The sequence below is a fragment of the Sturnus vulgaris genome, chromosome 5 (genome assembly GCF_052056855.1).
Source record: "Sturnus vulgaris isolate bStuVul1 chromosome 5, bStuVul1.hap1, whole genome shotgun sequence".
NCBI lineage: Eukaryota > Metazoa > Chordata > Aves > Passeriformes > Sturnidae > Sturnus > Sturnus vulgaris.
In genome coordinates, this window is record NC_142247.1 from 12,019,823 (window position 1) to 12,034,891 (window position 15,069).

The 15,069-nt window shown below is 38.8% G+C and overlaps 1 protein-coding gene across 1 annotated transcript in view; it reads right to left on the reverse strand.

Annotated features, from left to right (window-relative positions):
• Positions 1-15,069, reverse strand: part of LOC148223559 (uncharacterized) — a 97,703-nt gene that overhangs the window by 16,987 nt on the left and 65,647 nt on the right. Inside the window, exon 2 of the mRNA XM_088166138.1 lies at positions 7,484-7,642. Within this exon, the coding sequence (XP_088022264.1) occupies positions 7,484-7,642 (159 nt within the window). The remainder of the gene's footprint in view (positions 1-7,483; positions 7,643-15,069) is intronic.

Sequence of the window (15,069 nt, forward strand, 5' to 3'; positions counted from 1 at the left end):
CAGTGCAAACTTCCCTCCAGCAGCAGTAGGAGAGCAGCCACGCAGCAGAGCAGTGTGCAGGAGAAACAGCAGCAAGGCTGGAAGCAATGCTACAGGTGCAATCAAACCCCTACCCACTGAGTAACCACAGTTACACAGTGCAAGGTTAAGAAATACATTGTCCCTCTCCTGCTGATGTGCAGATTTTGTTCCTATCTACTGGCACACAGCAGAATTCTTTGCTAAAACAGATCTGCTCTACTGACAACTGAAGAGATGCCCCATTGCTGTGAGATGCCATCAGCTCCATCTCAGGGACTGTAAATGCTTCTGACCACACTCACAGCAGGGCCACTGAGTGGGAAACACACTGAAATGAGTTCTCAGCTTTCACCCATTGCTATACAAAATCTTTTTCACACATAGGAAAAGCCAAGACACTGTTTTACTTCTAGGACATCGCAGCAGCCCCTGCTTGTCCTGGCAAGGCTACATCTTTCAAGAAAACTGTATGAAACAACTGGAAGGATGATGATTTCAGCTTGGCAGTGGTTTTATATTGAGACATTGCTTCAGCCTCACAGAAGAGGTTAATGAGGTGAACAAATCATAATCTCTATATAGCCCTAAGACACCACTTTTAACCATAAGATGCTTAGCACTTAAAGTAAGCTTCCCAGTGACTCTCAGTTAAAAGGTTTGTCTCCCCAAGTCATTCACACTGAAAAGAGAACCATCCAGGCCATGTTCAGTTCAACTGAGCATGGGCACTGTTCTCACAATCACAGATGTTTACCACAAGCAGTAATTTGCTTTGCGCCATTATTAATTACCAGTGCTGCTTAAAAATCCAACACCTCACAGCCTGTCTCTACTCTTCCAACTACAGCTGTTGAAGTTAACTCACATGGTTAATTTCTAACAAAACAATGACTATTATATACTTTCCCTTCAAGTGCTAATAGATACTTTAGTATAAAAAGTGTGGACAGATTAAAACGAAATACAGGATGAAATAGTCTACAAACACAAGGAAAATTAATTTGGAAATCCTGCTAACTTCTGGTGTATACCTAGAAACACTTGTTAGAGAAAATGTTGAGCACAGGTCCAGTGACAGTAATTTTTGCTCATGGTGAGCCATCATGTAATACTGTAATTTCATCCTAAACTGCCTGAGAACTTCTAGCAATGAGGTTCCAATGAGTATAAACTAGTTATTAAAAACCCCTCTCCCCTTTTGAGACAGCTCAAATACTGTCTTCACTTAGTGCCTCTCACCTGGCAATGGCTATCACAAAGAACTGATTGGATATTTTTGAAAACTGGAACTAAAATTTTCAGTTTGAGAGAAAAAGTGTGTAAGTATAGAGAGGTCAACTGTTTTCTCACTGATCTGAATTTAAGCCTCCTCTCACTGCAAACATGTATCAGATAGTGACATACATCATCAGCCTGAATCAAACTGAAGAATTCTCTAATATACACATTTACAATCACAGCCTTTGAAAGCACAGGAAAGTTTGAAATCCCATAGCTCTGTTTAACTTACATGGGGTTTCCTACACCCCATATATGCTGCACAAAAAGGTACCTAAACATGTGTGTTTGGTTACCAGCTGTTCTGTATTCCAACCTTGTCAGGCACAATACATGTAAGGAACTCCACCATCACGTATTTTGAGTGCTATCCCACATTGGAAGCAATTTTCTGTCTCAGAAATGCATTCTAATTTTCTCTTAGCATTACAGAATCATATACACCTACACAAATGTGAGAGTAGAACTGAACAATATTTTCTTTCACCCTTTATTATCATACTTTTAGTATGATGTTTCCCTCACATCTCTATGAATAATGTAAATCAATCCCACAAAGAATATTCACTCAAAAACTTGCTGGAGAAAAGGAAATAGGAAACAATTTGGGGATTGCAGAATGCACAGGATGAGCCCTAGAACTCTCCGACAAACATGAACCTTAAGATTACCTTTTCATTTCCTGCACTGTACAGAGTAAAATAACCATGGAATAAATAAAAGATGCTTTGTTTTTAAAAATATAGCCCACTTGATGAGGTATTGCAAAATCACAACTCATTTTTCTCTTATCTTTAAATATGGTATTTAACTGAGTAATTATTTGTCATGTAGGCCACATGTGGATGAGGAGCTGGATAGACTTTTGTGTTGGTTAAATTATAAATAACCCCACACAAACACTGCTTTACTAGAGCAATAGAAATACAGACTCCACTTCTGAGGGGAGAAAAAAGAAAAAATGGTAAACTCTTGCTTCCTGTTATGTTTCATGTTATCTTTCAAAAGTTCAGCAGCAAAGAGCTACCATGAAACAAGCCAGAGTATTTAATGAGACAGCAACTGGCAAATAACACATTTCATGGGACAAGTTGTACTTTTTCTTCAAGCAAGTCAATAAATTATATTTAATGCATGAAAAGTACTGGCTATAGCTCTTTAAATAAATATTAAATGACAGGTAAAAAGAAGGAATGTATTAACTTGAGAAAAAACTTTACTGCTTATGCCTCAGAAATTACTTTAAAAACTAAACTAATTGAAGGCAAAGAGGCAAAAAGAGTCTCTTCACTTCACCTGAAAGGTGAGGGAAATTTGATGAACTAGTATTTATACAAAAAATATCTTACACTAGTTTCTCTAACTGCAGCTGCAGGCTGATTTCAAATAGAGTAAAACCAATAAAAAACTGTTCCTAAAATTTTAAAATTTCTAAATTAGTATCTATATGCCCAAAAAGATTGTTCTGCCTGTATTTCTGCATCAAAGTCTCTCTTCTGGTAATGGTGTCATTGAACAACATCCTTAGCTTCATTCTTCTTCCTTTACACCTAGGCACCCATATCTACTGCCCCAATTTCTGTTAATCTTTATATTAATGGCTCACAGCTGCAGCTTTGTATGCTTTCCCTGCAGTCTTCCTTCAGTTCCATATTCTCATACATTACTTAGGGTCTCTCTCATGTATCACCTGACTGCTCATGTAACTCTCCATGGCAAAGAACAACTCTGTTCCCAGTTCACCAGCATCAATGCTCCTCTCTTCCAGTGATGCCACCAAACTGTCATTTCAATCCAACATTTGATACCCCCTTCCTTCTCCCTACATATAATGCATCTCAGTAATCTGATTTCTTTTCTAGGCTTTTCCATGTATTTCCAGGTTTAAATTTATGTTTTACCAGCTAAAATGCAGGCCTCCATTTGGTGAAGGTGCTCTTTAGGAAATCATGGCACTGTGTCTCAGCTCCTGCACCACAATCCCTTCGCACATGGCAGCAGAAGGGTTTCTTTCCTTTCTCACCTAAAACCCAGATTTCAGTCCTTCCTGTTCCATCTTCTGGCCCAAAGTACATTTAGTGCTTGGTTCAAGCCACTGAATAAATTCACCATAGGGTAAAGATCAATCAAAGTCTTAATTCTTAAAACTACTACCTTGAATTTTCTGCTTGTCTTTTATTATTATATCCATGTAAAACAGAAAACAAAACTGTGCCTCTTTTTTTTTTTTCCCTAACAATGTTCCTGTTCCTATATTCATTTGTAAAGTATCTTATTTATTGGTATTCCTACTTGCAGCTCTAACAAACTCATTGCTATTTGTGTCTCTACAAGATCATTAAGATTTATGATTTTTATGTACTTTTATTTTTGTTTTTCTAAATGCTGATTCTCCTAGGTTCTTTTGCTCTTCAAGCTGAGCACTGAAAAAATCTGCCAAACAAGAATGAACACATCCCTGGACAAATTATTCTTTCAGCTTTAGAGGATGTATTCAGAAACTTTTCCCTTTAGCTGTGCAAATGATTCTGCCCCTAGGAAGGTGTGGTCATGAGCATTCACATAATATCAGCATCCAAAACATCCCTGAGTGATCTCATCTTTCTACAACCCCAGGGTATCACTGTTTCTCCACTTCTGCAGCAGTCCCTCTCTCTGAATTGGCACAGCAGGCATTACTGTGCTAGCCAGGAGTTTAAACCTTCACAAATGTCGTACCTATATACAGAAATAATAGTGCATGCAGCCTCTGTGTGAAAGCAGTCACAGAGGCATTCAGCTTCTCTACATTCTCATGGATATAAAGCAGAGCTCAAGCAGAAGATTTGATGGAGTCTGTGCTTCGTTTGGAAAATAAGAAGAGAGTTTCACCTTATATAAAGAAGTATTTACCATGGACTCCCTCTTACAGATTTGTTTTACCCAACATCTGCACTGACTACTGAAAACCACCAACAAAGGTCCAGCTAAGATCAAAGGAAACCTTTTAGATGGGGTCCAAAGTAACAAATGCTCATCTTCAGAAGTCAGTGCATGTGAGACATGCACAGCTGTGCCAGCTGCATGAGGATCTATGCTGTCTCTTAACACTACTTGTGGTGCAAGAAGTGGTGTTTGCATGGGATCTCCAGACTCACAGTTCATGCTGCTCACTTCTAAAGTAAATGTAACGCTTGCTTTGGCATTAGACAGTTCATGTCACAGGAAGCATTCATGTCCAACTGCCAGGAAGAGCAGAAAGCCAGAATATGCTGATTACTGCAGGAGCAGTATCCTTGCTTTGTGAGCTTTATCCACATGGTCTCCAACTAGAGAAATATCAAGGAGTTCCATGCACAACAAGGTGCCCCATCACTGTGCCTATGTGATACAGCACCACTGACGTGGTTAAAGATACAGAAAAATGCCCAACACCACCCTGAAAACCATGCTGAGAGATGCTGATGTAGAACTCCTACACTCATTACTGGCCCAATCACAATTTGCCTATCCTGTGCTAGGGGGCTCACAATAGAAAGATGCTGTCTATGCAAATACTAAACAATGAACACCTTTGCTTTCAAAATATCAGTATGTGTTTGTTTCTTAAATTAGTTGATTAATTGCAGTGGTCATAGGTTCTGGCATTTTTCTCAACTAAAGTCTGGACCTGAATTTTATGTTCACTCATGTTTCTAGAGAGCTTTAATAACACTGGCTGGAATAATGTTTAAGTTCATTGTATGATAAATATTACATATTGGTTCAAGTTATGTTTTATTCAGTATATATCCTATTTGGAATTAGGAGTTTGGAACAAGTTCCCAAAGCACTGCAGGAAGCTGAATTTCACACATCTGTCTGGGAGGTGTGTGCCTTTTTAAGAGACTTAAATTTTGATTTGCACTTATACTACAGAACTTTATTGAAACTCTGATGTTCTTCATCAGGTTTAACCCAATATCAACATGTTTAACATTGAGGTGATTCCCTGAATCCAACCTACAGACAACTCTTTCCAGGACTGTTTCTATTATATCCAGGGTAGCATATAAGAAAGAGGAAGGGGATGAGAAAGACAGAGACATCTGTAAAGCACCTGTTATTGTTAGGCTGCTATTTGTATTACCTTTTGAAGGCCAGTTGTAGCCCTGGAAAGCACAGACTGAAGCTTTATTGCTGCAAAACAATACAGAAACTGTACTGCCTTGCCAAAACCACCCATTTTTTCTAAGATTTCAGCAAATACAGAATAAGATTTACTGTCATAAGGTGACTAGACTAAATGCAAACTAAAGGAAAACATACAGGAAAACCTACAAGCCTTCTTCAATGAACACATTTCTAAACTTTAGGAGAGACAAACACCACCAGCACATAGGCAGCCTGGAAGTACAGATTTAATTAACACTCCTGCAAACTTCTTTTCCCCAAAGACCCAAGACAAAAAGCATGCCTACAGAGTCAGCTTGACCCTAAAGAAGCCTGTATGAATGTAGTACAAAAGCAAAGTTAGGTTCAGTGACTAATCCTGGTCCTTAGCCAGACAATTACCGAGACAACAAAAAAGCCCACCACATTTAGTAACGCAACAGTCCTGCAGAATGAAAATGAGCAACACTCGTTTTCTCCCCTATATATTTCATAATACTTTAAAAAGTGTCAGGGAATAGCCACATCCTTTGGTTTTGTCAGGTAACACATTTACTGTGGAGTCCTCAATAGAGAGAGGCAGTACTGCTGCTTGCTGATGGGACTATCCCTATCGGGACACCTGCCAGGCGTGTTTCAAAGATGCAGCATTTTCTAAACTTCTAAACCCTTTATTTTGTTACTCAAAAGTTAAGTAGGGCTAAATCCAAATATTGAAATAGTATTCATTTTTTTTCTTAAATGTAAGTTTTGCAATTAGCAGCTAGGCAGCATTTAGACTGGCATAAGTTACCAGTGGTGGGAGGGACAGCCCCTTCCTGACACCACCTTCCACTGGCTTTAGAATTCACTGAAAAGTACGCTCAGGTCTGTGCCAACAGGGGCAGCTGAGTGAGGAAAACAAAGGTGCCCTTCAGATCTGAACTTGGCAAAACAGTGATGAGAAGAGCTTCAGTAAGTTCCTACATACAGGACAGATGGTCTTAAAGCCCACAAGCTTGAACTTTGGCAGAATAAATATTCTCAAGCGTGGTTTAGGAGAGAGATTGCAAATTATGCTAGAGTGCACACTTAAAATTTAAAGACATGAGATGGAGATCCAGTGTCTCAGTCGCCCACATCATGGCCCCACTTAGTTTACTAGGACAAATAAAAGCATTGTTTTCCAGATGCATTTGGATGTTGGTGCCTGGCTCCTCAGCAGAAGAGAGGAGACTGATGTTAGAGAACCAGCAGTGATGGAGTTCAGTTTCAGCCACCCAGCAGAATGCAAAGGGATACCTCAGAAAATCACATATGGTCTTCTCTATCAAGGCCCAATGGAGGTTACAGTCTCTGTGAAATCTCAGAGAAGAAGTGGAAAAGGAAAAGCAAGGTATTTTTTTTATGAAATCTCAAAGAAATTCAGTGGACAGTATGTGCATGTACACCTAATTTCAAGAGAAAATGACTTCTTGGGCATGGCTGCTACTCTGTTCATTCCTGAGGTAAATGTCCTGAGATGCACAAAATACCCCACGAGTTTTCTCAGGTGACAACAGAGCTTGTTTTTCTTGTTCAGAAGGTGAAGGGCTTACAGGGGATGTACAAGTGCCTTGTGCAGGGCAGATACCATCTCTCTCCACAACCATGAGGATGGTGTGAAGGTAAGACAGGTTATTGAAGCAACACAAAACTTTGGTGAAGTCACCTGTGCCACTTCCGAAAAACAGAGACAACCTAAGGTCATCTAATACTGCAAACTTGCATTCTCCTATCTGCATAAAAAAAGTTATTAGAATAGGTGGTTGACAAGAAATTAGGACATCTATTTCTTGAAGGAAATGCCTAACAGACACTCCTGGTCAGTGGTGCATAAAAGAAGAGTCTCCTACCCACCTCTATGTAAAGTATTTACCTGTGTCAGTTCAGATGTGATGGCTGAGTACCAAAGAACAGGTGAGTCTATAAAAGTAATCCTCTTTGTATTCAGCACTTTGGATCCTAATGCATCACTGAGTCACACTAGCTTGTTCTAAAACAATACAAAAACTCCCAGAGTTTAATGACTTACCAGATTTTTAACAGTAAGGCTGTGAAAGAACTTGAACTGCGTCCTTCTGGGCACGTCAGCCACAAACAGCAAACTGAATTCCAACTGGGAATTCTTACAATGAGTGCAGTGCTGGAAGCGCACGCAGTGGTTTTCACATCGAACCAACCCTTCTCTGACCTGTAAGGAAAGCAATCTGTGAGTCTTTCAGAGAAAGAAAAGCAGATAGACACAGGGAAAGGAATGAATTAAACACACAGTTCCCAGGATGCCCAGGGAATGCCCTGGGAATGCCCTGTTTAGCCATTCTTTACACTATTAAACACCTTGGAAAGAATTGGTACTCTCCTGCATGGTAGAGAAAGAACAGCAGCTGGGGTCGCAGAAAAAGGAATAGCCTCAGCTCTTGAGCTGATATTTTACTAAAAGGAAAAATAGTCACAAACTGAAGTGGTACAGGGACTGCACTGAATAACCAGACTGCTGACTGCAATTGCAGATTTCTAAGGCTACCAAGAGGTACAAAAGTTGCCTTAAGACCATGACTGAAACAAAATGCTACATACCCATACTGATTTTAGAATGGGAAATTCTAATGTCCATGAATAATCTGACCAGAATTTTTACCCAGGAAAGAAAATAATCACAGACAGACTGTGGCAGAAGGTTGTGGGTTGCAATTTATGCGGCAGTAGTACTGCCACAACCAGGGATCAGAGCCATGTGGCCCTGGATGAAGCACATGAGAGCACTTGGAGTCACAGGTAACCACTGCCTTCAGCAGCTACAGGGCCACAAGGCTCCCTAACCCAGTGGGGAGAGAGAGGGTTTATCATGGTTCTTACTGCTCTCTTTGGAATACAATGACGTTTTGCCTATGGAAAATAAATATCCATACTAGTTGAGATTTTTTCTTCTTTTTGGCCCTTTCAAAGGGATATAAACAGGTGTTTTCTCCCTTTCTTTCAAAAAGAAAAATAAAAAACGAATACCAACAAACAAACAAACAAACAAACAAACCAACCCAAAGAAAGAAAGAAAGAAACACACACACACACACACAAAGAAAACACCAAGCCAAAATAATTTAGTACTGAATTTAATGTGCAGAAATGCAACTTCAGTTCTACTCTTAAACAATTTAAAATGTGAGTAATGCTAGATCTGCCATTCTACTCATCTATTTTGCTTTACATCTATTAAACCTTACCCATGGGAAACATCTCTCAACCCACCTGGAAGTATGGAACTTATTGCTCAGTACCCCGGAGACATTTATACACGTTTATATAATCTCCATATCTGCTCAGCTGCTTTGACACCACCAACAAATGGACTGAGTCAGACTGATTTTTGTGAGGACTTTTGCAATCCAGATGTTTTTTTGCATAAGAAACCGGATGTATACAATCCATCCACTAAAACTCTTAAGTAAAAAGTTATTTTGACCCCCTTACAAAGGAGGGAGAAAAAATAGGGACTTCTAGAAGGCAACCTTGTGTGCACATTACTTGTTCCCAGCTTTACCTTTTCTCCCAACAGACAAGTCTCATGCTTTCCCCCCCTTATTCAAACACCTAATTCCTTTGGTTTACTGGTATGGAATTATAAAAGTGCCACTGCATGAGATGCAAAGAGAAGCATAAACCAAATGAATTTATATATACATTACATTCAGGCCAACATAATAAAAAAATACACATTCTCTTTCCCAGTTTGCCTTTCCACTTAGCTGAATACTTTAAAGAATGCTACCAGTTCTCCTTACCCATTTCCCCTCCCCGGCTTTTGGTTGCTTACCAAAAGCCAAATCATCAAATGTGGTGAAATGATCACTATCACTTGACCCATAATGAAACTATTTGATGTGTTGTCATGAAAATATTCAATTACATTACATGATAAAAGCACTTCTGTAATTTTCAGTCTCTGTCTAATTCCTACATGTTCCTGCTATTGAAAGGGACAAAAGATGCAAGTGGTTTGCCTAAGAATGGTGTCATTTTTTCAATAAGAAATTTCATGGCAGTTCAAGGCTGTAAATATAGCAGATATTTACAGGAAGCATAGGAAAAGAGACAAAGAAACATGGACATCAGATCTAACTCTTAGATGTTGGAGACAGTGTGTCCCCACATCTTCACTTCTTTGTCAGTGTACATTTTTCACTGCTACACTACAATCCAAATAATATTTCAGAGAAAATAAGTATTAGCATATGGAAAAATCAGAGAGCTTTAAACAATTAGATATAATGAGTTTTTTCAATCCATGTACTTCAATATTAGATTTTAGTGACAGGAGCACAACAAAAATGAGATGCCCATGTACTCGCAGTAAATAAACATGTAAAACCCAATCCAGCTCCTGTTGATGTCAGTGAATAATTTGCCTTTCTGTTCCTGGGGACTAGGATGAAAGCAGACTTGTCCATGCTCTCAGTTGTACCAATCACTGAAGGTGTCCTTGAAATAATGTTAACAAAATTTCTGCAAATGCCTGCCCAAATAGTTTTGCTGAGGGTAAAATTATGTTTATTGTGTTTAGCTTATATCAGGTAAATTAACTAAGTTATATTGAACAAAAAAAACCCATTAACGTAAGATCAAACACCCAGAGCATTAACCTATTTGTTTTTCTTTGTCATGTAATTACCCTGGAATAGCAATTTTGACAAACACACTTTTGTGGACAAGGTCTTAGAATCCTTTTTAGACCAAAGCAAAAGCGATCAGTCGGAAACTGAGAGATCAATGTTTCACAACACCACATGAGGCTTGACCAAACCATTTTGATGTCAGTGCAACAATTACTGAAAAAAATTGAAGTCAGAATGATTCAACAAATTAGAATTTGTTTGGAAGTGAAGACCACAACAATTATCAGCCAACAGCAACGCAACACTTTCTTATTCCTAGTACAAAGGATTTGATTCTCACACAAGCTCCTGCTGAAGAATAAGAATGGAAACAAAAGAAAGAACCTTGAAACCTTCACCAGTTTCTGGGAAGGAAAAATCCTTCTCATAGAACAGAGTACAGGACAATAGAGCAATTACATTTTAACAGAAATGCCACTGCTCTGGAAGCAAACTTCAAACCATTACTATCAGCCCCTATCTTAAAGCATCTAGAACACTGCACTAGTGCCTCTGGAAGAAAAGCCAAGGTGTAAAAGGAGAAGTCAATAATGTAGTTACAAAGCTCATCTGACTTACCAAGTTTAATATTCAAAAAGGGGGAAAAATGAAGTCTTTGTGCAGAAGTGTTTTATTGTTCTCTGGCTTTTATTATCCTGGTACATACATATACAAATTTAATCAAGGTGCAAGATTTCACTCTGCAGTCTAGAAAACCAGGATCGATACCCTGAGAAGCTGTCACATAGAGTAAGGTAAAGTCAAGGTTTAAAAGACTAAATTATTTGGATTTTTTTTCAGACTCAAAGTTCAAATCTTATTCAGCTTCCTGGTATCCCTTGCTCCTTGAGGGGCAAGCTCACTGAAATGGAATTTTACACCCAAATAAAAACCCTGATATAATAGGCACACATGTTTTTTTAAGTCTGGCATACTTTTTATTCTCAGATTTGTAAGCAGATCATTTTGATATTAGTCATCAGAGAAGGAACCCCCCCAAACTATTTTCAGGAAATAGACAAAAACTTCTTGCTCAGTTTCTTCCTCTTGACTCAAGTCTGTTCATCCTCTGCTGACTTCTGCTTCCTACAAAGCAAAACCAAAAGCTCCCAAGCTAACTGAATCACTATAATTGTTCAGGAGTTAGACAGCTTAGCTATTTAATGCTCTGGTGATCTATTTTGCCATTGGAATCCCTGAATGCTTTTGTTTTCTCCCATCCTCTGCTTGCCATATAAATAGGCCTTCTGTCTACCCAGCAGCCACCATGCAATGCTGATGTCTCGCTTACTGCAGTCATAACCTCTCTTTCACAGTGACCTTGCAGTAATAACAGCTTTTGTTCTCACGTGAGATTAGCTGACATAAAGTGACTCTAGCAAAGTATTTCTTTGTTGTATTTTTTTGGATGAAAAACACTACATCTGGAATGTTTCTAAGCACTTCAGTTACAGAAGACTTTGAATTAGCTGTTTGGTTTCGTTGTTTTAATTCGGGAGGAGACAGACATAAGTAAATTAGTTGTGATGAAATCGTTGATGAATGTTTAATTAGATAATACACATTCAGACTTATACTGAAGTGTACCAAGATTCTCCAGATGTGATGGTCATTTTACATACTATTATCATGTTCTTCTCCAGTCTTAAATCCCCCTGTCCTCATTCTCTTTCTCCTTGACCATTCCCACCACCAAAGCCAGTATCAATTAAAAGAGAACAGCTTCTGCTCTTCACTCACAAACAGTTCTAAGGGTAAAAACAGTCCTTGTGAGTTACTGGAGGCTACTGTCAATCTTCTATTTCTCATTTCCACTTTCTTTAACCTCTTGTCTTCTTGGGCAGTACAAAGGAAGTGAAGCATTTCAGCTGACTGGCTTATTTGGCAGGTATTTCAGCTTTGGTTCTTATCCTGAAAGACTAAGTATTATCCCTTTCTCTCTGCCTGACAGAAAGCAGTGTGCAAGGATATCAGTGTGATATCAAGGCAAATGCATGATTGTTCCATCAGAAAAGTGCTCTGACCCTGGCACAACACACGAGATGAGAAGGGAATATGCACCTAGTAAGAGTACAGTTACCAAAAAAAAGAGCTAGTTGGAAAGCCAGAAATAACACCTATTAAAAGCAGAAGTTTGCCTTAAAAAGCAAACCAGTTCCAGCAAGTGAATCCATGACCACAGGTTTCTGTTTATGGTATAGTTTGCATACTTTTTCACTCATTGGTTACTTTCATGCTCACTGATCTGCATTTCCACAGGCTGATGATTTGGAGACTTCCCTAGGAAGCAGGAGATCCAGGTGAAAGTTTCCCTTCAGTCCAATTCTCCAGAAAAACTTCCAGTTGCCTGAATACCTGACCAAGCTCTTTATGGATAGATCCTGCTTTCTTTTCTCATCCTGCTGCAAATCTTCAGAAGTTCCTTTTTACATACTGATATTCAGGCAATTCAAGAGCCAAAACTTGAGCTTATTTTGACCATAAATGCAGCCTAGTGCCACACTAAACCTAAAGCACACTAAAGCCAGCACAGCACCTCAGCCTTGGAACAGCAATGCCACACGATCTCACTTTCAAGGACCTAATTCAAGACACAAACTACTAGGAAGTCTCAAGTCTTCAACACATCATGAATTTTTTCCCAACAGATTTTCACAGCTCTATAAATCCACTTGGAACAACAGTGACATGCTTTTCTTTCTCCTTTCACCTTGTCGATACAACATCCTCTTGCACCTCTTCAAGGCTGAGGCCTGAAATTCCCCACTTACCTTGCTTTTTCCTCCATTCTTGAAAAGAAAAAAGTGAGAAGGATTTTCAGGTTCCTTTGTCCATCAGAGCATGGCTAGATGGGCTGAAACACTTTGCTTTTATTACATGGCCCATAGTCTCAAATTGATGCATCTCTGAGTTCAGAATTTCTGTCTCAGGGCTCTCAGCAGATATGCAGGAGTACTACTACACTTGTAAAAATTATTTTTATTCGGTTTATGTTTTCAAGCTCATGTTTTACAGAGAGAATAACAAACACAGTATGCAGGTATTTCTAGTGAAAATGGAGAACTATGTATCCACCACATAAATGTAGACACTGGCTATACAAGTATACACCAATATTATCAGTATTTCCTAGAATCACAGAATACTTTGGGTTGGAAGGGACCTTAAAGCTCATGTCATTCCATCCCCTGCCATGGGCAACATAAACTTCCACTAGATCAGGCTGCTCCAAGCCCCATCCAATATTTAATTTGGCCTTTATTATACAGCACAGAGTCAGTGTAAAATAGATTGAAATTTTGCCAGGGAAATAAATTGAAAATTTGGGTATCTAAGAGTCTTTGCAATCCAGAGATCAAATACTCAATTACAAATACTAACGTTTTTTACTAGCAGCTTGTGGTGTTTTTTTCTACTTCTGCAAAATTGTGAAAACCTAAAGCTGTTTAAAAAAATGTATCAATTACTATCACCCAGCTAACACATATATATACAGTTGCAACTTCATTCGGTATTTTTATTTATAAACATTTCTCACAGTTTTAGAACCTTTAGTAAGCTGTCCCTTGTGGTGGATTTTCCCCATGTATATTTTTATTTTTTTCCATACTACTGTATTGGAATAAATTACTTTACTGTATTGTAATAAAAATATTATTATTTGTATTTCACGAAAGAAGTAGAAGTGAAAACAAAAAACACTCCACATATTGCATATTTCGATCTCCTCCTATGCTAAACAGAGGGGAGAAATGTAAAATCAGCTTTCATTAACTCCTTTGAAATAAGAGGGGATGCCTCAAAGATTGACACATCAGTATCAGTTTTCACATTGCTTGTCATAGTCGTCAGTTATTTTTGCCCCAATGAAAGAGCAGATCCAGGAACTCTAGTTCTAGCATTTGCAAGTGCATTGCATTCTGTGTTGGTTTGAAAGTAAAACCAGTGCGAGACTCCAAATCAGTAATACAATTTAATAGGAGAAAAGAGAAAAAAAAATAAAATACATGCAATAATATAAAAGAAACAACCACCAACACAGTCAGAAATACAACCTGACACCCTGTCAGTCAGGGTGTTGGTAGCAGTCCGTATAAATGGTGGCTGCAGTCCTCCTGGATGACAGATGTGGTTCTGTTGAAGCAGTGCTCCTGTAGAAGGTGCAGTTTTCCTCCGAAGATCCAGCAATGATGTGGAAAAGGTCCGACTTTTCTCTGGGATCCAGTAGAAAGGTCTGCCCCCGGGTCCCAAACCCCAGTTTTTTATCTAGGTAGGAAAGGCTTGGCTCCTGCCCCTGGTTGGGGCATCTCCCAATGGGGTGATGTAATCTTATCAGTCACACAATAGGACTTAATGGCCCATTAACGGAATATATCTTCTGGAGGAGGGATGGGTTGTGAATAGATAACGATGATCATCCCCCCATCTTATCAGATGGCACATCAGCAGAGGATATCTCCCACAGAGATAAGGATCACCACCCCTCCCACATTTTAACAGATGGTGATAGAATACACATTTTTGCATTGTACCCCAGGACACATTCACAAGGAGTTCACTTTATAGAGCCACTGTGGACACAAAAATCTGTAACTTAGAGGAAGAAAACTTAGGATTAAGTCTTGCAACTGGATGAGATTCTTCTAGAAAAGGCAGTTAATATACGGTGCCAAGGTTTCAGATGGTGTAAACACAATTCTAGTAGAAGTCTTCAGTATTTAGACAGTCAAGAATCTGTATTTTGAAGGAATTGCACTAAAAGCAAGACACAAATGGCAGAGAAGAGATTGATATTTAAACCTGCCACCTCAAAGAACAACCAACCAAATTATTTTCCATTCAGTCAAGGAAGTTCAGCAATTAACAATTGAACTTAAATCAGATCCTTCTGTCTAAGACATTGTTCTCATATGTGGTTTTAAGAACTCAAATGGCAGCACGTTAACCTTAATTATTCCTTGTTTAGCTT